Source organism: Rhincodon typus, chromosome 10 (assembly GCF_021869965.1).
Source record: "Rhincodon typus isolate 14 chromosome 10, sRhiTyp1.1, whole genome shotgun sequence".
NCBI lineage: Eukaryota > Metazoa > Chordata > Chondrichthyes > Orectolobiformes > Rhincodontidae > Rhincodon > Rhincodon typus.
This window is the reverse complement of record NC_063341.1, coordinates 64,234,277-64,256,305: the sequence shown is the minus strand read 5'-3', so window position 1 is coordinate 64,256,305 and position 22,029 is coordinate 64,234,277. Positions and strand designations below refer to the sequence as shown.

Sequence of the window (22,029 nt, the reverse complement as noted above, 5' to 3'; positions counted from 1 at the left end):
TTAAAATATTTCACATTGGTTTTTCTAATCTTGCCTTTCTGCGTCAGATGGTGAATACGACACCAGTTATAATCTCTTCCAACCTCTTCTGCCAAGTGGAAGATACAAAAGCTTAAACACACTTAACAACAGGTTCAAGAACAGCTTCTCCCTCGCTGTTATTAAACATCTGAATGGACCTCTCAAATTTCAAATCTAATGTTGATCTTGTTTAATGTGTACTTTCTTTGCAGCCATAACTATGCATTCCTCCTCTGTTTGATTGCCTATTGTCTTTGTATGGTTTGGTCTGCCTGTACTGCGTGCAAAACAAAACTTTTCACTGTCCCTACGCACACGTGACAATAATAAATCAAATTAGAATCAAAAAGGTGACCGAATCTCCAGAAATTTAGAAAGCATTGGTCAATATCACCACTGGAGACATATCACCTGTATCTTGCCCAATTCCAGTTGGCACAATAGCACCAAACCTTTTGTCATTTAATCTCTCCAGATCACAAGAACTTCCCTTTGGCTCTTCAACCTCTCAATCTCCCACTTTTCACTTCAAGCTTGTTACAAACTCTAACCTTAACCCTGTTCTGAGGAAGAGTCCCAGACCAGGCACTTGGTTTCTCTGTCCAGTGATGCTGCCAGACCTGCTGAGTATCTGCAGTACATTCTGCTCCTTTGCTCTAGTTGCAGAACACGGCAGTTTGAGAATGAAGGCTCCCTCTGGGAGAAAAACGACGAGGTTAATTTTGACCTTTCAATACGGTCCTGTGAAATGTCACTCGAATACAATCGAGTGGTGACCGCTCGGATCCCAGTAAGGGATAAGATTCCTGTGCAATCGCCACTATCCAGAGACAGGACGTGTTGGAATGGAGAGTAAATCGACCCCTTGGAGCTATACAGCTGCTGTTCGAACTAACCAGTGGAAAGAACCGTTCGAATCGCTTGCCCCTGGGTGTGGAGTAATGGGAATCGAAGACCGGCGCTAAATTCCCGTGGAGTCATTGAGACCTTGGTGTGTGTGTGGGATGGGGGGAGGCGCTCCCACTCTTAGTCACATTTCGTTCTTAGCTCCACCCTTGGATAGAGTTTCCCAGAGCCCAAAGGGGAGATGGCTGAGCGTCCGTTTCGCTGCCAAACAGCTCCAGCTTTTCTGAGCCTCTGAGCTGGGCTTGGAGGGGAGTCCGGGTGCTTACCCTCGGTATAAGTCCTGCAGCAATGAGCCGGGCCACTTTCTTCGAGGTAAGAGGGTTAACCACTAAGATAGCAAGAGACCTGCACCAGAGAATCTTTGCTTAGATCCATGTAAACATTTATTGCTGCGGAAACACGGTGTAGAAAATTTCTGAAGGGTCTCGACCCGAAACGTCAGCTTTCCGGCTGCTCTGGTGCTGCTTGGCCTGCTGTGTTCATCCAGCTCTACACCTTGTTATCACAGATTCTCCAGCATCGGCAGTTCCTACTATATCTCTTGCTGAGGAATCGGTTTTCGCGGTGTAGCTGAAAGTAATGTAAATCTTGGTGCTCTGCCAGACCCAAGTTAGAATTGTTTGCTGCTATATTGAATGACAAAGGCGTGCAAAAAGTCAAAATAAAGTGAGCCACAGCATTTTATATCTGTTTGGAGCGTGGTCAATGTTGTTCTCATTCAGAAAGTGCAATTGCTCGTGCTATTAATGGGTGTCAATATTTGTGTAAGTGTGGATGCAGTAATTCTGGTTCTTTCGCAGTTACTCATCCTGAATTGCACTGAAAACTTTTGTGATGTGAAAGGGGCTGATACTGGGGACGGTGGGTTTTAGGTTGTGTTGTTAACTGGAGTGATGCACTCGTGGCCGATGTGCAGAGATACTCGCTAACGCCAAGGGCATTCATTGGTTTTTCTTTGCACCATGAGATTCCCAGAAAATTGGATTTGGGGCGAGGGAAGCAGCATTACAGCAGAAGAATTGGGAGCAGGAGAAAGCCATTCGGCCCCCCAGCCTTCTTCGTCATTCAATAAGATCATGGTTCGACTAATTATACCTCAAATCCCCTTTCCTGCCATTCTCCATGACCTTCCACTCCCCCGTAGTTCCAAAATCTGCCTAATTTATCCTTAAATATATTCAGTGAATGGGCTTCATATTCAGCAACTTCCACTGCTTTTTAGGGGTAAAAAATTCCAAAATATCATCACCTTCTGAGTGAAATCTTAAGTAGATGTGCCCCTTTTTTCTGAAAGTTTCTCGATTTTCCCTTGGTTCTAGATTCCCCATGAGGGGTAATATCCTCTTAACATGTATTCTGTCAAGCCCCATCAGAACCTTTTTTGGTCCCGTTGAATTGAATCGTAGAATGGCTACGGCAGAGTAGGAGGCCATTTGGCTCATCACGTGTCCTCACTCTGAAAGTGCAATTCACCCATTGCCCCTCCTTCATAGTCCTGTACACTTCTTCACTTTGGATAACAATCCACATTGGCAGATAATGCATCCCAAATCCTAATCACTTGCTGCTTAAGGTACTTAGAGTCGTAGTCATAGAAGTCTACAACACAGAGAAAGTCCCATTGTGTCCATGCCTGTCTAAAACAACCACCTAACTATTCTAATCTTGGCCCATAAACTCATATTCCTCGGCATTGCACCTCTAAATACTTCTGAAATGTTATGGGGGTTTCTGCCTTGACTGCCCTTACAGGCAGTGAGTTCTAGATTCCCACCACTGTCTGGATGAAAAAGTTTTCCCTAGCATCCCCTCTAAACCTTCTGCTCCTCTTGTTCCTCAAGTTGCCTTTGATTCTTTTGCCATTCGCTCTAAATCGGTTCATGACCCTTCTATAAGTAAGAAGTTTCTCCCCATCAGCTCTGTCCAGACCCCACATGATTTTGAAACTCTCCAGCAAATTTCCTCTGCTCCAATCTCTCTTGGAGGACAACAACCCAACTTTCCAATCCATCTTGTAGCTGAGGTTCCTCATTCCTGGAGCCATCACCTGAATTTTTTTTTGTATCTCTTAACTGCCTTCACATCTTTCCATGTCAAAGTGTGATGCTTAGATCTGGTCACAATACACCAGTTCAGGCTGAACCAGGATTTTAAACAGGTTTATCACTCTTCTTTATTTTTGGACTCTAAACCATTATTTGTAAAGTCCAGGATTCTGTTTATTTCATCAACTGACATATGCACATATCACCACAGGGCTCTCTGCCCTGGCACCTCCTTTAGAATTGTATCTTCCTATCAAAATGAATCATTTCAGATGTCACTTCTCATTTTTCTAAATTCCATTGATTATAGGCCCAACTTCCTCAATTTTAACTCATAAGACAATCCATTCAATCCATGAACCTGTGAACTTTCTATGAACTGCCGCCAATGCAAATGAAACCCCCCTTTAAATAAGGAGACCAAAACTGTACACAGGATTGCATTTTAACTGTCAGCAAAACATTCAAGATTGAATTACAGTGTATGACTCTAATTTGGACTTTAGACAAAATATAAAATTAATTCCAATCGCTATCTCGCATATCCTAATTTTACAAGCGAAATATGTATGTTTTTGTAAAATATATTGACGGGTGTGCATTTTTGGGAGTTACATAACTTGGGAGGGGATGGCTCAGTGGTATTATCACTAGACCTATTAATCCAGAGACCCAGAAAATGTTCTGGATGCCTGGGTTCAAATCTTGCCCTGGCAGATGGTGGAATTTAATCTCAACTAAAATCTGGATGACCATGAAAACGATTGATTAAATATTGGGTAAAATCCCATCATCAGTTCACTAATGTCCTTTTAGGGAAGGAAACTGTCATTCCTACCTCGTCTGGCCAATATGAGACACGAGAATCTCTGGGCAATGAATGCTGGCCTTGTCAGCAATACCCACATCCTGTGAATACACTTTAAAAAAGACACTTACTGATGCTGGTGGATTGTAAAATTGATAGCTTATAAGTTTATAATATTTTACTTGGTGAACAAATCTAAAACTGTCTTAAGATGGATTTTGAGTCTTTTTCTTCACCACGAGTGTAAGATGTTTAACACCTTTGTCCTAAAACAAACAATTTGTCATAGATGAGTGAAAACAAAAAAATATTGAAAATCATAGCATGTCAGGCAGCATCCGTGGAGAGACAGCAAACCAACTTTTCAAATCCAGATGACTCTTCATTAGATCAATTAGATAATCTATATTCTTCCATAATTTATGAAAACATCAATGAAATCACTCCTTAACCTACCAAGCAAGCAGACCAGGAATATAAATGTTTCTTCTTGTACTTTAACATTACAAAATGAATCCAAGAATCATTCTATTCTTTTTAGGCCAAAGCAGGTGAAGACATTTTCCTAAATTAAAATTCACAATATACACATATTTTCTTTTTTATTTCATGGGATTTGGACATCACTGACATAGCCCCCATTTATTGCCCAATCCTAAGTTCCCTTGAACTGGTGACTTGCTAGGCCATTTTAGTGGGCAGTTAAGAATCAATGACATTCCTGTGGATCTGGAGTCACATGTAGGCCAGAATAGATGAGATGGCAGATTTCCTTCCCCGAAGGGATTGCAGTAATGATGACTGGGAAACTAGCTTTCAATTCCGGATTTTATCCATTAATGTAAACCCCAGAAGTTGGCGTGGTGGAATTTGAACCCATGTCTCCAGAACATTAACCCAGGCCGCTGGGTTATTAGTCCACTGAAATTTCTATCATGCCATTGTCTTCCCTACTGAGCTGCCTCTATATTGCCTTCTAAAGTAGGCACAGCATCAGTACCTGAGATGATGGCAGCAGGTGTTAGATCAAGTGACAAGGTTTCCCTCTCATGAAATTCTGATTCCTGTTGGAACAAGTCCTACATCAGTCCTTCACCAGTTGCCAATTCTTGGTTAAAGCAAAAAGTGCACATTTACACCATCTGCAGCTTGTAACTCAGGGAAAAAAGTAGTGGGGTGATGGAGAAGCAGGATTTGAGAAGACTAGTTGGAATGAGGATGCTGCTACCTTCTATAATTTCTGCCCCATCACTGGTCTCCATTCTGGCTGCTCCAATGATGGAGAGAACTGTCTACTGTATTGGTGTGAGGACATACAACCATGCCTGGCCCTTCAGGTGTTGCTGCCTCCAGTTTTATAGGACATTTTTCTGTTTGAGAGAGGCAGAGAAAAGTCTATCAATCAGTTTGCAATGTATTTGGGTGATGTATCTATCATACATGAATATATATCAGTGTGGACAAACTGAAACAAGTGAGTTGCAGCCATACTGAGTGTATGAGGATGAGGTGATGCTGTGACTGAGAGGTGTGAGTCATGCTTGATAGAGAACATCAGTAAATGAGTGAAGGGGGTATACTGAATGGGACATTGCATGAGGATAATAATTCATTCACCAACCTTAACCACTCATGAGTCATTAAACTTCTTCCTGCGATGTGTTCAGGTTCATGGCGCCAGAATACTGGCATTGAATGCAACAGCAAGCCACTCTCACTGCCTTATCAGTGTCTGTCTGGACAGTTTTCCTTGTTCCTTGAGGAAGAGGGCCTCGCCTGTGCAAAAGTCTCCAGTGCTGTGTTGCACAACTTTGGAGCATGGTTTCCACTGTGTTCTCCCATTTAGAACATTGAACAAAAGAGCCCTTCAGCCCACTATGTCTGTGCTGATCATGATACCATCCTAAACTAATCCCATCTTCCTGCACGTGGTCCACGTCACTCTACTGTCTGCCTGTGTCTGTCTAAATGCCTCTTAAATGTTGCTAACGTATCAGCTTCTATCACTTCCCCTGGCAACACATTCCAGGCAGCTACCACCCTGTGTGTAAAAATGTTTTCCTTGCACATCTCCCGTAAATGTCTCCCCTCTTCCTGGTATTTGACATTTCCACCCTAGGAAAAAGACTTTGACTATCCTCGTTATTCGTGCCTCTCATGATTTTACATACTTCTGTCAGGTTGCCCCTCAGCCTCCAATGTAGTAGCAAAAACAATCCAAGTTTGTCCAACCTCTCTTTATAGCTAATACATTCCAACTAAAGCTTCACCTTTCTCTCAAGAGGATTGGTGTACAAACAGCTACAGGACGTTGGCGAGACCCCACCTGGACGACATAAGAACACATGCACAGAGGTGTGCCATTCAGCCTATTGAGTCTTTTCCCCATTCAATACAATCATGGCTGAATATAAATGCCTTTTACCCACAAAATCCTCATAACTCTTACATTATTGATGATGACAAAATTATCAACCTTGACTGTAAATGTACTCTTAAGTTTCAACAGCCCTCTGAGGTAGACAATTCCAAATGAGTCACCACCTTCTCAGTAAAATCATTTTTCCTCATTTTGGTTCTAAATGGCTTCCCTATTATTTTGAAATTGTGGTCCCTGGTTCTAAAAGACTCCCCAACCAGGGGAACATCTTAACTGCATCTGCCCTGTTTCTCCCTTTGATTATTTTATAGGTTTCAATGAGATCACCTCTCATTCTTCAAAACTCTAGAGAACCAGACTCCGTTTATCCAATTTCTCTTCTGAGGACAGTAGCACCACCCTGAGAACCAGCGTGGCGAATGTTCATTGCACTCTCTATGGCAATAATGAGCCAGATTTTCCAGGCATTCCTTACTCCAGCGTAGATGGAAATTGTGCATGAGGACCCTGCAGAATCCTCATTGTAGCACACTCTGAAGGAAAGCATGGGAAATTCCTCGGCAATTCCTCAATGCCTGGACCCCTCTTAAAAATCTCCCTAAAAGTCAGAAACTTTGAAAGGTTCAGATGAAATTAAGTAAAATAGTTACGCAGAAACAACAAGATTGTTAATTACAAAACTAGAGGGCATAATTTTAAGGTGAGAGGATACAGATTTAAACAGGAGCTGAGGGGCAGCTTTTTCACACAGTTGGTTGTTTGAATGTAGAATGAACTGCCAGAGGAAGTGGTAGATGCAGATGTAGTTACAACATTGAAAAGACATTTGGACAGGTACCTGACTACGTAAGGTTTATAAGGATGTGGGCCAAATTCAGGCAAATGGGGCTAGTTTAGTTTGGGAAACTTGGTTGGCATGGATGAGTTGGACTGAAGAGTCAGTTCTGTTCTGTATGACTCCATGGCTCTACATAGCTTAACTGCTGATGAACTATTTAGGAGACTCCATACTTATCTCACACCCCTCACTAGACCCTTTACACCAACCACCCACTCCGAACCCTGACCCGAAACGGACCCTGACACCTCCTGTATCCCCCAACAACAACAAACAACCCCTCCCCCCCTCCATCACCAAATCAGGGACCCCAACAAACCCCTGTGGACCCTGATAACCCCACCACCCCCGGATCCAACACTTGCCACTGCAGGACCTGATGTCTCTCCCCAGAGCCCGACACAATTCCTCTTCCCACTCCCTTACGAGACTCCACCTGCCCAACCCCTGCCACTGTGGTTAGAGCTGACCTTGCGCTTACCCTCTCCCCAGTTGGCATCCTTCTTACCTGGCACCACACCCACCTGGCACTACACCCTCCCAGCACCCTGACATCACCATGATCTTGCAGCCGACAGGACCTTTAAATTTCAGACAGTGGCTGCTGAGAAAAGGAGGTGTGGTTTACTACCCCTGTGCTACAAGAAGAATTGTCACAAAGGAAATATGCTTCCACATTTCTGGAATCTCCTCTCAGAAATGCAGAACTCCCTTTTCTCATTAAATAAGGGCAGAGTGTTGTCACTCTCCCAAAAATCTGGCCTAAGTATGTCAAATGATTTGTCTATTTTGGTCTTGTTGGATAGGATTTGGGGTGGAGAGAAGGGTATGAAAGGGTACAGAGGCTTGGGCTGGGAATGGCCTTCAGTGGTAGCACCCCTGACCCTGAAGGGCCCCGGATTGGAACAAATGGAGCCCTCTCCACAGCCCAGTAGGTGGGTTGAGCCAGTTGTCCAGGTGGGTGACCAGTCACTTGCCTCACCTGTCAGGAAGGTAGATTATTGGGCAGACAGTGAGTGGATCCCATCAAAATGGTTGTAAATTGAGCATTTTTGGCCCATAATTGGTGGCAATTTAAGAGGGTCTCCATGGACTTCTCATCCAGAACTTAATTATTGAGGAAGCAAGAAGGGGTCAAGTTTCTCCCTGAGGCCAACTCCCTTAAATTATTTCCCCTTCTCACCAGCATCCTCACCAACTCCAAGAGTGCAGTGCAGATTCACAAGAATGATTCTGGTGCTTAAAAAGTGTTAAATTTTCGGAACTATTAATACAAGTTTGTATTCCTTTGAGTGTGCCAGATTAAAAGATGACTCATTGAAGGATTAATGATGAATGGATTTATAGAATAGATGAGGAGAAGCCACTTTCTTTGGGTAGGACAGTCAAGAACAATGAGGCATAAGCTTCAAATTAGACCTTTACTGTTCAGGGGTGGTGTCAGAAAGCACTTCTTGATTCAAAACGTGATGGAGACGGTCAGGAATCTAATTTAAGGCACAGCAGATAAAGGGACAACTATGAGAAGGAAGCAGTCAACACAGGACTGTGGGTGTTGTACTTAAATGAATACAATATAGGAAACAAGGTAAATGAGCTTGTAGTGCACATTGAAATTGGCAGAAACAATGTTGTGGGTATCACAGAGATATGGCTGCATGGGGATCAGGGCTGGGAACTAAATATCCAAGGATACACAGGCAGATGGGCAGAGGGGTGGTGTTGCCTTGTTAGGAAGAAATGAAATCAAATCTGTAGAAAGAAGTGGCATGGAGTTAGAAGGTGTAGAATCTGTGTGGATAGAGTTGAGGGAACCACAAATAAAGAAAGACCCTGATGAGAGTTGTGTACAGGCCTCCTAGCAGCAGTCAAGATGTGGGGAAAAAATAAATCAGGAGACAGAAAAGGCACTATTACAAACTTCAATGTGCAGGTGGATTGGGTAAATTAGGTTGGTAATGGATCTCAAGAAAAAGAATTTGTGTAAAGTCTATGAGGTTTGTTTTTGGAGCATCTTCTGGAAGAGCTCACTAGGGAACAGCAATTCTAGATTTGGTGATGTGTAATGAAGCAGACATGATTAGGGTACTTAAGGTGAAGGAACTCATGGGGATAGTGACCATGATAGTGACCCTGCAGTTTGAGAGGGAGAAGTTTGAATCAGATATAACAGTACTACAATTGAGTAAAGGTAATTGTAAAGACCTAACAAAGGAGCTGGTCAGAGTTGCCTGGAAGGGGAGCCTAGCAGGGAAGATGGTGGAACAGCAATGGCAGGAGTTTCTGGGGGTAATTTGGGTAGCACAGCAGAAATTCACCTTAAGGAGAAAGAAACTTACTAAGGGGAAATGAGACAACTGTGGCTGTCAAGGGAAGTCAGGGATAGCATCAAAGCAAAACAATAGCATACAATAAAACCAGAGGACAACCAAATAAAGCAATGAGAGGGAGAAGATAAAATTTGAAAGTAAGCCAACTAGTAATATAGAAGAGGATTGCAAGAGTTTTTTTTTAGTTATAGAAAGGATGAGAGAGAGGCAAGAGTGAACGTTGGACCAGTGGGAAATAAGGTTGGAGTAGTAATGGGGTACAATGAAATGGCAGAGGAACTGAATATGTACATTGCATCAGTTTTCACAGTAGAAGACACCAGCAGCATACCAGAACTTCAAAACAGTCAGAGGACAGAGTGAGTGTAATAGTCATCATTAAGGGGATGGTTCTGGGAAGCTGAAAGCTCTGAAGGCAGATAAATTACCCGGACCAGATGGGCTATACAGCAGGGTTCTGAAGGAGACCACTGAGGGGATTGTGGAGGCATTGGTAGTAATCTTTCAGGAATCACTGGAGTCAGGTAGGGTGCCAGAGGACTGGAAAATGGCTAATGTAACACCTTTGTTTAAGAAGGGAGGGAGGCAGAAGACAGTAAACTGTAGGCCAGTTAGCCTGACCTTGGTTATTGGTAAGATTTTAGAGTCCATTATTAAGGATGAGATTACTAAGGACTTGGAAGTGCATGGTAAAGTAGGGCTGAGACAGCATGGCTTTGTCAAGGGGTGGTCATGCCTGACAAATGTGTTAGAATTCTTTAAGTAAGTAACACACAAGTTAGACAAAGGACGGTTAGTGGACATGATCGATTTGGAATTTGAAGGCTTTTGACAAGGTGCTTCACAGGAGTCTGTTAAATAAGATAGAACCCCATGGTGTTAATGGCAAAGTATTGGCATGGATAGAGGATTGGCTGACTGGCAGAAAGCAGAGTAGAGATAAAGGGGTCTTTTTCAGGAATGCAGCTAGTGTCTAGTGGAGTTCTATTCATGTTTTACATTAACGATGCAGACAAAGGAAATGAGGGGATTGTTGCTAAGTTTGTAGATGATGCAAAGATAGGTGGAATGGCAGGAAGGGTTGAGGAAGTGGGGTGGCTGCAGAAGGACTTGGACAGGGAGGAGAGTGGGCAAAGAAGTGACAGATGGAATAAAGTGTGGGAAAGTTTGAGATTATGCACTTTGTTAGGAAGAATAGAGGCATAGACATTTTTCTAAATGGGGAAAGGCTTCGGAAATCTGAAGCATGAAAGGACTTGGGCGTCCTAGTTCAGGATTCTCTTAAGGTTAACATACAGGTTCAGTTGATAGTTAGGAAGGCAAATGCAATGTTAGCATTCATTTCAAGAGGGCCAGACTACAAGAGTAGAAATGTACTGCTGAGGCTGTCTTAGGCTCTGGTCAGACTGTACCTGGAATATTGTGAGCAGTTTTGGGCCCTGTATTGAAGAAAAAGCATGCTGGTGTTGGAAGGGTCCAGAGGAGGTGTACATGAATGGGGATGAAAGACTTGTCATATGAGGAGCGGTTGAAGACTCTGGGTCTGCACTGGATGAAGTTTCAAAGGATGGGGTGTCAATCTGATTGAAACTTGCACAACACTGAGAGGCTTGGATAGAACGGACATGGAGAAGATGTCTGCCATAGTTGGAGAGACCTAGGACCCAATGGCACAGCCTCAGTGAAGAGATGACCCTTCAGAAGTGAGATGAGGAGGAATTTCCTCAGCCGGACGGTGGTGAGTCTGTGGAAATCATTGTCGCAGAAGGTTCTGGAGGCAAAGTCACTTGAGTGTATTTAAGACAGAGAAGGGTAGTTTCTGATTAGTAAGGGGATCAAGGGTTACGGGAGAAGGCAGGAGATTGGAGTTGAGAAACACATCAGTTATGATCAAATGGCGGAGCAGTCTGGATTGGCTGAATGGCCTAATACTGCTGCTATATCTACTGTCTAAATTTGGAAGTCTGTGTCAAAATGCTTTTGAATCTGGGGATCAATACCAATGACTGATAACAGCGGTGTTTTTCAGGCCACTGATGTGAATGTGTACCTTTTATACACTGATTTTAGTAACAGCTGTGGCTCAGTGGATAGCGATCTCTCCTTCCAAGCTGGAGAGTAATGGGATCATGTCCTATTTCAGAGACTTGGGGCTGATATCTATCTCTTTACCTATTTAGAGCCCAGGTTAAAAATATTTGACAAATAACATATGCTCAACAAATGCACTTCCAAATGTTAGGTGACCTGTTATAATTGAAAAAGTTGATAAATTGTTACTGCACCAGAGCAAAAGACCTTTTCATGGAAAAGATATAACGATTAAAGGTATATAAAATGCGATTAGTGCATGGAATACAGTGTGCAATAGAATAAGGAAATTCAAAATCAAGGTGATTTTTAATAGATTTGCTGACCCATGTTTCAGCCGAATATTCTTCCATACCATTAACTAATTCAAAGAACCAGTGCTTGTATGCTGGGGTGGTCGCACATTGGGTATATGGTTTTATAGTTGGTCACATGACCACACCAGTTTGAGTTTAATTGAGAGCTCCAATACTGCGTGAATATATAAAGCATTGATAAGACACAGCAACTAATAAAGCTTGGAGAGGCTGACTAACACCTTCAAAAAGCTGACATAGTCCTCAGAGACCTGATAACTCCATGAAATGACACACGACTGAAAAAAAAATGTCCTTGAATAAAGTCTCTAACCAAGGCCACTGATTCAAGGTAACATAGTAAATGCCATTAAATTTTATTAAATCAGGTTTCAAGCTGTTTGTATTCGTGTTTTGGGATCATGCTGTACAATTCAGCCTGTTTCCCCATGAAAACTGACACCCACTGGCCCTGTGAATGGCCTATGAAAAATATAGTGGTCGTGACCTTGACACACATGGAACTGTAACTGTTCCCATTATTCCATCTGTCACACTGCAGCGAAAAAACAAAGGTAAATGTTGTAGTAAATTGAGAATTGCATGGTATGAGAATTAGGGAATGAGATTCCGCACAGATATATTTTCTGGAGGGTCTTGTGTGGAGGTAAAGTATGTTCTCTGTGGTTTCATTTTGCTTTCTTTTTACCATTTTCGCCACTCATTTCTATTTTGTTTGCTGTGCTGTTGAAATTCAGCCCAATGCTGTCTTGCAGGCACGTGTCACATAGCTATTTGCCTTGCTGCATTGTTTAGATCACCAACAATGCCATAGGACTTGAGTGAGTTAAATTAGAAAACGTAACGTAAGCCGAAAGGAGTGTGATTTAAATCAAACAAATCAACACAGGAGATATGATGTACTGCAAGATGTTAAAATGACAATACCATTAAACAAACACCTAGTCATTGTCAATTTGTAGTTTGACTTAGCTTGGAATTATAACACAGGAGAGTTATACAGAATGATGGAGGTCACCTTCACCAAATATTTATTCTTTTCAACTTTGTGAGTGAAAAAATATTGCCATTAGTTTACATTGACAGTAGTATTTAGGTGGAGGTGAAAAATAGAGACAGGACAAAGTTACAATTGAAATGTGTCATTTAAAAGTGACAGCCCTCAGCGCAGACTAATTCAAGGAGATAAGCTCTTTTATGCATATGAAGACAATCATAACGGGAATCTTATTACTTTTTTCTGTTAATGCTGACTAAAGTAAGGCAGCTCTAAGTAAAATAAGACTGCTTTTATCATACATGGAAATTTAGCTTTGCTGGCTGGGGTGAGGGGGCAGGGGAGAGGTTAACCAGGGAAGGTGTGGTGAGGCGGGTGGCTGGTGATGTGGGGTGGGAGGGGTGTAGGGAGGGTGGGATCAAGGAGGGGTGAGGGTGAGGCGGAGTGGGGAGGCTGAGGTGAGGGAGTCAGGTGGGCTTCTTTATCCATTCACAGGATGAGGGCATTGCTGGCTAGGCAGCATTTATTGTCCATCCCTAATTGCCCCAGAGGGCAGTTAAGAGTCAACCACATTGCCGTGGGTCTGGAGTCACATGTAGGCCAGACCAGGTAAGGATGGCAATTTCCTTCCCTAAAGGGCATTAGTGAACCAGATGGGTTTTTCCAACAATTGACAATGGATTCATGGTCATCATTAGATTCTTACTTCCAGATATTTATTGAATTCAAATTCCACCATCTGCTGTGGCGGGATTCGAAACCAGGTCCCCAGAACATTATCTGGGTCTCTGGATTAACAATCCAGCGATATTACCACTAAGCCACGCTTGACGGGGTGCGGGGGGAGTGGTAGAGGTGATGGTGGCACGATGGTGGTGGTGAGTGTAGACTGGGGGAAGCGGAACTTGCTTTTCCCGGCTGCCCAGCTATCACTGGCAATGGTGGAGGGCAGTGTGCTGGCGTAGTGAGAGTGCTGGTAACGATGGACAGTCACTTGCTTTGTCAGATTGGAGTTGGGACGCCATGTTGCAACTGTACAGAACATTGATGAGGCTGCTTTTGGAATACGGCATGCAATTCTGGTCGCCCTTCTATAGGAAGAATGTCATTAAACGTGGGAGAGTGCAGAAAAGATTTACAAGGATGCTATTGGGACTGGAAGGTTTGAGCTATAGGGAGAGGCTGAATAGGCTCGGCATATCTCCCGGGAACTTTGGAGGCTGAGGGGTGACTTTATAGAGGTTTATAAAATCATGAGGGTCATAGATAGGGTAAATAGACAAGGTCTTTTCCTTGGGGTGGGGGAGTCCAAAACTAGAGGGCATAGGTTTAAGGTGAGAGGAGAAAAAATTTTTTAAATGACCTAAGGGGCAACTTTTTCATGCAGACGGTGGTACATGTATGGAATGAACTGCCAGTGGAGGCGGGTACAATTAAGACATTTAAAAAGCATCTGGATGGTTTTATGAATAGGAAGGGTTTAGAGGGATGTGGGTGAAATGCTGGCAAATGGAACTAGATCAGATTGGGATGCCTGACTGGCGTGGATGTGTTGGACCGAAGGGTCTGTTTCCGTGCTGTATGACTCTACCCACAGTGGGTGGCCCAGTTGGAGGGACAGAGGGAGGAGTTGTTCCAGGTGGCCCTGGAAACACAGACCCAGATGCAGACTTTGGACGATAACCTTAACCTTAAACTGAAAACACAGATGAGGTTCCTGGAAGCTGCCGTTTTATCGCTTTGCAGTGGTGGGGCATTACAGTCCTGTGTTTCTGCTCATGACTGAGCGCTGCACCACCAAGTGGTGGCAATCCCAGTAAATGCAGCCTATTATAAATGCATATTGTTTTGTTTCTTAGACAAATCCTGCCTTATCTTATTACTCCTTTGTGCAGGATGATGTATTTAATTTTGACAAAGGCTTACATTAATATGTCTATGATTTGCAAATACAAATTGAGTATTTGCAGCGGGTTCTGTTCTTATTTCATGGAATCAAAACTTGACTCGGTGGTGGCCAAATTTTGGCACTCTTGTCTCTAAAATGATGTCTTCGCTGGATGCATATACTGGTGCAGAATGCGCAAGACACCATTTGGTAAAGGCCAAACAGAAGTATCCTGTACCCCTGTCTGAAGCAGGCATTAGGCATTTAATATGTCTTAGTTTTGCTCTCTATAACTTTGGCTCATACCTGAGGTAAACTGTGTGAACACTATTGTTATCCCAAATACCAATACTAAGCAGCATGAGGTGAAAAGCAAGTCAGCATGCATTTAATCATCATTGATCCTGATTGTGAGGCCTTTGACCTCACTCGTAACACTGACCTCCAGGCAACCCCTGTGCAGTCTCACCTCAGGCCTGGTCCCAACCCCTAACCTGCTCCTGCACCATCTGATCAAACTCAGAGATTGTCTCCCCATCCCCTATAACATTGCAGCCACCCACAATGTTATTTCCCTATCTCCTAGCAACAATCCAGGCTCCTCACCTCTAATTTCACCCTGAAATATAGCCTTTCCTCCTCCCCAGCCCCATGATTTGACTGAAACCCTTGCCTGGTGATTGTTACGAGGAAGACACAGTGACAGGAACAGATTTGTGCACAATGCAGTCCAAGGACCAAAGTCCCATGCTCCTTTGATCTCCCCATTGAAATGGGGACTGCTGACAGTCTTTGGGTGAGATACTCATGAGTATAGCTAAATTTCTAGCGACACAAAACAGAATTCATCGTTTGATTATTTTATTCAGGAAATACATTAATTTGACCCTGACTTTTACCTTGTGCTCATAACATTTCATTGGGTTGTTATCATGTACAAACTAATGAACACACAGAGGGGAGACAATTTCTTTGTTTGCTATTTATAGCAAAATGAATAACCTTTTCCTTATAAACACATCAATGGTGTTTCTATAACGAGCACACAAAAAGAAATCTTAGCCCTTTGTCATCATAGAACTTAGTCCATTCATTCCTTACCAAGAAAAAGATTTGCGGTTTTAATATATTACGTGGCTTAAAAATGATCAAAGTATCGAAAGATTACATAAACAGAGGAGCCAAGCTTGCACTTTGTGAAAACCATTTGAAACCAGAGATTGAATTACAGGTTGTAGCCGACTCCAACTCAACTGATACTCGATATCATAATTAATGGCTGGATTATTTCTGTAGATGTAAATGGTTGGTGTGCTTTGATTCTGTGTTGATTATAGAGTTAGTTTGCTGTAACAATCTCTGATCACTTTACTCTGAAGCCTTTTTGTTAGGATAAACGATTACAACAGAATTTCTGATGAAAGTTAAGGCTCTGGAATGTTGCAGTCACTGCATATTAATATATTTTAAAAATGTACCATAATGAAGCTACCTGAGATTTAGCTTTCCCTTCACTGTTGTTAGTATAAAGGCTTTGAAAACCCATTTCACTGAGAAAATTGCTCCACGGTATTCAATTGCAATAATTACCTGTTTCTCCAAAAACCACCAGTGTTTGGCAGAGAGGAAAAACACTCCGTTTTTCCTCGCAGGGTAGCTGCTTAAATCCACTTGGTAGCTTTAAAGTATCTATCTGGCAGATTTTTGGCTCACAGAGCCTTCAAAGGAACTTGTTACCTATCAGAAAGTTTGAAGGAAGAGCATTAGTCAAGGTTTGTGCTGCTGGTGGGTGAAGGAGAAAGAGCCACTGACTGAAAATTAATGACAAGAAATGTAAATAATTCATTGATTCCATTACAATCAAACTTGTCAAACTTAACCTCTGTAAATATACATATTGTGGTACTTCTTGTGTTTGCTTGCTTTATTACTGTAAAGTAAATTTGTTTATCTGTTAAAACTTAAAGCAAGTTATTCTGGTGCCTCTGAAAGACAAGAATCAAAGCTGATGACATAGGTGGGAAAAAAAAAACAAAAGTTGGGATAAAAGTTTCTCAGGCATGTTGGTATAAACATTGACTGAAATCTGCAATGTTAGCTACAGCCTCCATTGGGAGCAAAAACAGAAAATAAGGAAAATGAATTCCAAATATATAACAACTTAGACTTCAGTTTCAGCTGTTTTTCACCATCTCAAATAAAAGCATAGGCCCAGATTTTGCAGCGGTTATGATGGCAAAACTCGTAGTGTTTGCTGTCATTAGTCCATTGAAGCTGACAGCAACTTCCAAAGGCTGCACACGTGCAGAATCACATGGAAATTCAGAAGCTGCAGTGATCCAGAGGCTGTCCTATTGAGGCACCCTGCCCCTTCCCCAGTTTGCAATCAGTAGAAATAAACTGGTTTTGATTTTATTCATTCATGGAATGTGGGCGCCTCTGGCTAAGCTAGAGTTTCATGCCCATCCCTAATTACCCAGAGGGCAGTTAAGAGTCAACCACTTTGCTGTGGGTCTGGAATCACACGTAGGCCAATCCCCAGGTAAGGATGGCAGATTTCCTTCCCTGAAGGACATTAGTGAACCAGATGAGTTTGTCCTGACAATTGACAATGGTTTCATGGTTATTGTTAGATTCTTAATCCCAGAATCTTTACTGACTTGAGAACCTCCACTCCTACAACTATTTAGTCTCATTAAAAAACCCCTTGAAAATGTTACTTTTCAGTGAATTAAGTATATAATTGGGCTTTTAATAGTTGACTGATTTCTAGTTATTGTTAGTAACCAAACAGTTACAGAATGTGAGTTTGTTTGAATTGAATTAGCTTTATTGTCACAAACTCAAATGAGTAATGTGGGAAGTTGATAAGTTGCCACTTACAGCACCATTTGAAGGCATCTCAAAATGTTGACCCTGTTGCTTTAACAAAAACAGTTTTATTTAACTAAAATGATTTGCTGTAATATAGTGTATGAGAAGTACTCTATATAAAACACATGACACTACTCATACTATAAACAAGTATATATATTAATTCCATTGCTCTAAGCACTACTAGTGTTTTCATGTCCCATCACCCTATGATCACTGACCTGCATTGGCACCAGATCCAGCAACACCTCAACTTAAAATTCCATAAATTCTTCTCTTTCTATCCCACTCTTGCCTCGCTCCTTCTACATTGGAAAAATTCCCTGGCCCTACAATCCTCCAAGAACTCTGCACCTCCCAATTCCGGCCTCTTGCACATCCGCAATATTTTCCACATCACCACTGCTTCAGCTGCCTTGGCACTATCAGCAGAACTATAACATTTTTACGTGGCTCATGTCAAATTTTATTTGATAACAGGGGAGTTGAGGGTTATGGAGGGCAGACATGAAAGTGGAGTTTTGAGGCCAGTATTGGCCATGATTTTATTAAGTAATGGAGCACACTCATGGGGCTGAATAGCCTTCTCCTGCTTCTAATTCTTGTGTTCACATGGCGCTCCTGTAAAAGTACATTGGAACTTTTTCTACATTAAAAGTGCTATACCAATGGAGGTTGCTGTTGCTAGTGCCTAAGCCCTAAACTAAGGTGTTAACATCTCCATCACCTTACTTTGTCCTCATTTAAGCTGCTCCTTTCACCACAATCTTAGTCGCCTGTACTAACATCTCCTCGGGTGGTTTGGTGTCAAATGTTATTTGGTAATGCTCTTGTGAAATGCTTTACCAAGTTGCACGGTGTCACCAGCCACAATACATTGTCGATTACTGGTCAGTGCTAGCTTTAGAATCTGTGGGCTGAACTTCCCAACCCTTGAGCCGCATGAGCATGGGTGAGTCAGTGAGATAATAGGGTGAGACGGGGATAAATGAAATTCTCAATTTCGAGAAAAAAACACCCTGACTCTGCAACCAGGTGTTCAATGGCAAAACGAGAATCTCACTAATGTGTGAAGAGAGGCCTAAACATTAGTACTTCATTATTACAGAATATAGCCTCTTCAATAGGTAGATTCCCATTCTCCCTGCTGCCAGCCAAAAGCCACACAGTGACAATTTCCGACATGAAAGTCTGAGCTGGTGTACCCGGTTTTTTTTCCTTTATTCATTCACAGGCTGAGGGTGTCACTGGCTAGGCAGCGTTTGTTGCCCATCTGTAATTGCCCAGAGGGCAGTTATGAGTCAATCACATTGCTTTTGGTCTAGTCACATGTAGGCCAAACCAGGTAAGGATGACAGTTTCCTTCCCTAAATGACATTAGTGAACCAGTTGGGGGAACACAGCAGGCCAGGCAGCATCAGAGGAGCAGGAAAGTTGACGTTTTAGAACGGTCCTGACCTGAGCACAGCTCTATGCTGTGTTATCTCTGACTCCAGCATCTGCAGTTCTTGCTGTCTCTGAGTGAACCAGCTGGGTTTTTCCAGCAATTGGTTCATGGTCATTATTAGATTCTTCATTCCAGATATTTTATTGAATTCAAATTCCACCATCTGCTGTGGCAGGATTTGAACCTGGGTCCCTAGAACATTGTCTGGGTCTTTGGATTAACAGTCCAGCGATAATACCACTAGGCCATTGACTCCCTGTGACTGCAGCTTATTGCTTGCTCCTCTGAATCTACATCTTGGACAGCAATCACCAGTATTTCAGGGCACTCTCCACGTTCAGCAACTGCCCACATACCCTGTAAATCGATATTGGCATCTTACAGTACTAGCCTCACTTCTGCATAGAATCCCTGCAGAGTGGAAGGAAGCCATTCAGCTCATTGCATCCACATCGACCCTCCAAAGAGCATCACCCCCAGACCCATTCCCCTACCCTATCCTTGTAACCTTGCATTTCCTGTGGTCAATCCACCTCACCTGCACATCTTTGGACTGTGGAAGGAAAGCAGAGCACCCGGACGGAACCCACACAGACATGGGGAGAACATGGAACTCCATACAATCACCCAAGGCTGGAATTGAACCCAGGACACTGGCACTGTGAGGCAACAGTGCTAGCCACTGTACACCACGTCTCTAATGGCACATCTCCAATCCACTCTGTAGTACTTGGGCACATTTCCTTGCAGTGCTGCTGCCAGGATACTCTGTAAGCAGCAGCAGGCACTCATCTCACAGACTGGACTTCTCACTTGCTCTCTTAGTCCTCATTCACTTTGCGCCTACATGGATGCGCACAGCATTTCAGCCTTTCCTTGCCTTTTTTTTTGCACTTTGTCTCCTCAACCCTTAAAACAAAGATTGCAATTGAATACACCAAGCAGAGAGGGTAAGGTATTCCATGTCTTTATTTTCAGCTTAAAATATTTTAAATGCATTTTCTCTAAAAATCGTAGAAATGGAAGACTTTAATTTCTATTGTGCTTTTCACAACATTTCAAAGCACTTTTCAGCTGTCAGAGCTGGAGCTGCAATGTAGGAAATATGGGAGTCAATTAGCAAACAACAAGGTCCCTCAATCAACAATGTGCTAATGAACAGGCAGTCTGTCTTAATGATTGAAATTGAGCTGACAATTCTGAGCAAGTCAGGAAGCATCTGTAGAGGGCAAAACGGTTAATGACCTTTCATCTGTGTTGGTGATGAAGGATAAATATTGGTCAGGCCACTGGGAGATCTTCTCTCTTCTTCAAAGTAGTCCTGCACTAAATTACTGTATAGGCTGAATTCACTACAGTACCTTCATCTTCAAAAGTGATAACATTACAACTAAACTGCTGAAATAAGGAATGGCTGGAGAATAAAAAGGAACAATATTGAATGATGTGGTGAACAGGTGTGAAAAATTATGTTTTAAATATTTAATTCTTGAATTAGTTTGATGACCGTATATTTGTTGCTGTTTTCAATACTGTGTGTAAGCTGAAAAATGAGTCATCCCAGGAAATGGGAATTTCCTCAAACCTTCTAGTAGAGCATCTAAGAGTTAATGAACTTGTGAAAATGAAGCATTCCATATGAGGAAGTCTGGGATATAGCTTTACGAAATGTAAACAACATGAGCAACTGGGATGGGGGAGGGGCAGTAGCACGAAATACCTCGCAGTTGTTTTTAAAAAGGTCATCATTGATGATTCAAGGGGTCAGTGTACTCACTTACTGTACTTATGCAGCTGTGGTACTGAGTGTGTGTGTGGTTGGCTCCATGAGTCTGTATTGGATCTATTCAATGGAAACCTGTGGTTTCTTTTGTTACACTCAGCAAATGTGCTCGTTCGCCATCTAATCGGTGAAGCTATGTACGTTTTTTTTTTCAACTGGTTTCAGCCACGAGTGCAGCATTTCTGCAGACACCAGCAAAGTTCAGCTCTGTAGTGCCAATGCTTTTGGTGCCATGGGAAACCAGTCAAATGGAAAAAAATGGTAGGAGTGCCACACTTCATCATGGCCACCGTTGTGTGTTTCTTCACCAATAGGAGCATAAGGGACCACCCCTTAACCAGCACAATCTAAAGGCATCACCAAGTGAAGTGCTTTTGCCTATCTGCTTGCTGTTGCAGAGTTAGCTGAAGTACTACGTTGTTGGTGTTGGGGGATTGTTTCAGTTCAGAGAGAATGGGCCTGGATGTTCAGAAGGAGCGTTGTGCTTCCGAAAGGCCCCAGAACACAACACTTGCTCCCGGTCATGGGAGCATTAGTTGCTGTTCCCTGTGGGTTGCAGCTTCAATGGGAGATGGAGTGGGTGTAGCAAGGAGAGGACCTGCTTGTAGAAAGAGGAACAGGAAGAGAGAAAGGGTCCTCAGAGCACCTAGACTCATAGACATTTACAGCACAGGAAGAAGCCATTCAATCCATTGTGTCAGCCCGGCCAACAAAGATCTGACTACACCAATCCTATTCTCTGGCTTTTGGCCCATAGTCCTAGAAAATATGGCAATGCAAGTGAATATCACATGCTGCTTAAATGTCACAAAAGTTTCTGACTAAAGTACTCTTTCAAGCATTAGGTTCCAAACTCCAATCACACTCTGAATGAAAATAAATCTCAACTCTTCTCTTAGTCTTCTACCTGTTCCCTTAAATCTATGGTCCTTTTGGTTATTGACATCTCTGCTAATAGATAAAAATGCCTTTCCATCCATCATATTGCTGCCTCTCATAATTGATATTTCTTTGCACTCAACCCTTAAGGCAGCACCAGTGTGTGTAGCATCTACATTTCACCGGCAACCTTTGTCACTGATTGGAACCAGAGCTGTATCCACAGAGCTGGGCAAAGATGGCATGACCAGTGGCTGGAAAGATCGTCCTGGCCCACCTTCCCATGTCAGCTGGAACAGTGGCTTTGCCAACATGGTGTGGTTTGCCTTGCATTTCGACTTGGGAGTTATGGAGCTGTGGGTATCACAGGAGCAGGAACTTCATTGTCTTTCTAAACAGAGATGCAAGAGGATCCTGCATTTTGC

General features: G+C 42.7%; 1 protein-coding gene across 2 annotated transcripts in view; it reads left to right on the top strand.

Annotated features, from left to right (window-relative positions):
* The first annotated feature begins 943 nt into the window (after positions 1-943).
* Positions 944-22,029, top strand: part of LOC109916854 (very-long-chain enoyl-CoA reductase) — a 71,375-nt gene continuing 50,289 nt past the window's right edge. The window contains exon 1 of one of the 2 annotated variants that reach the window (XM_048602407.1): positions 944-1,239. In XM_048602407.1, coding sequence (XP_048458364.1) covers positions 1,216-1,239 — 24 coding nt within the window. In that variant the 5' untranslated portion in view covers positions 944-1,215. The remainder of the gene's footprint in view (positions 1,240-22,029) is intronic. The other variant, XM_020516603.2, reaches the window with a different exon arrangement.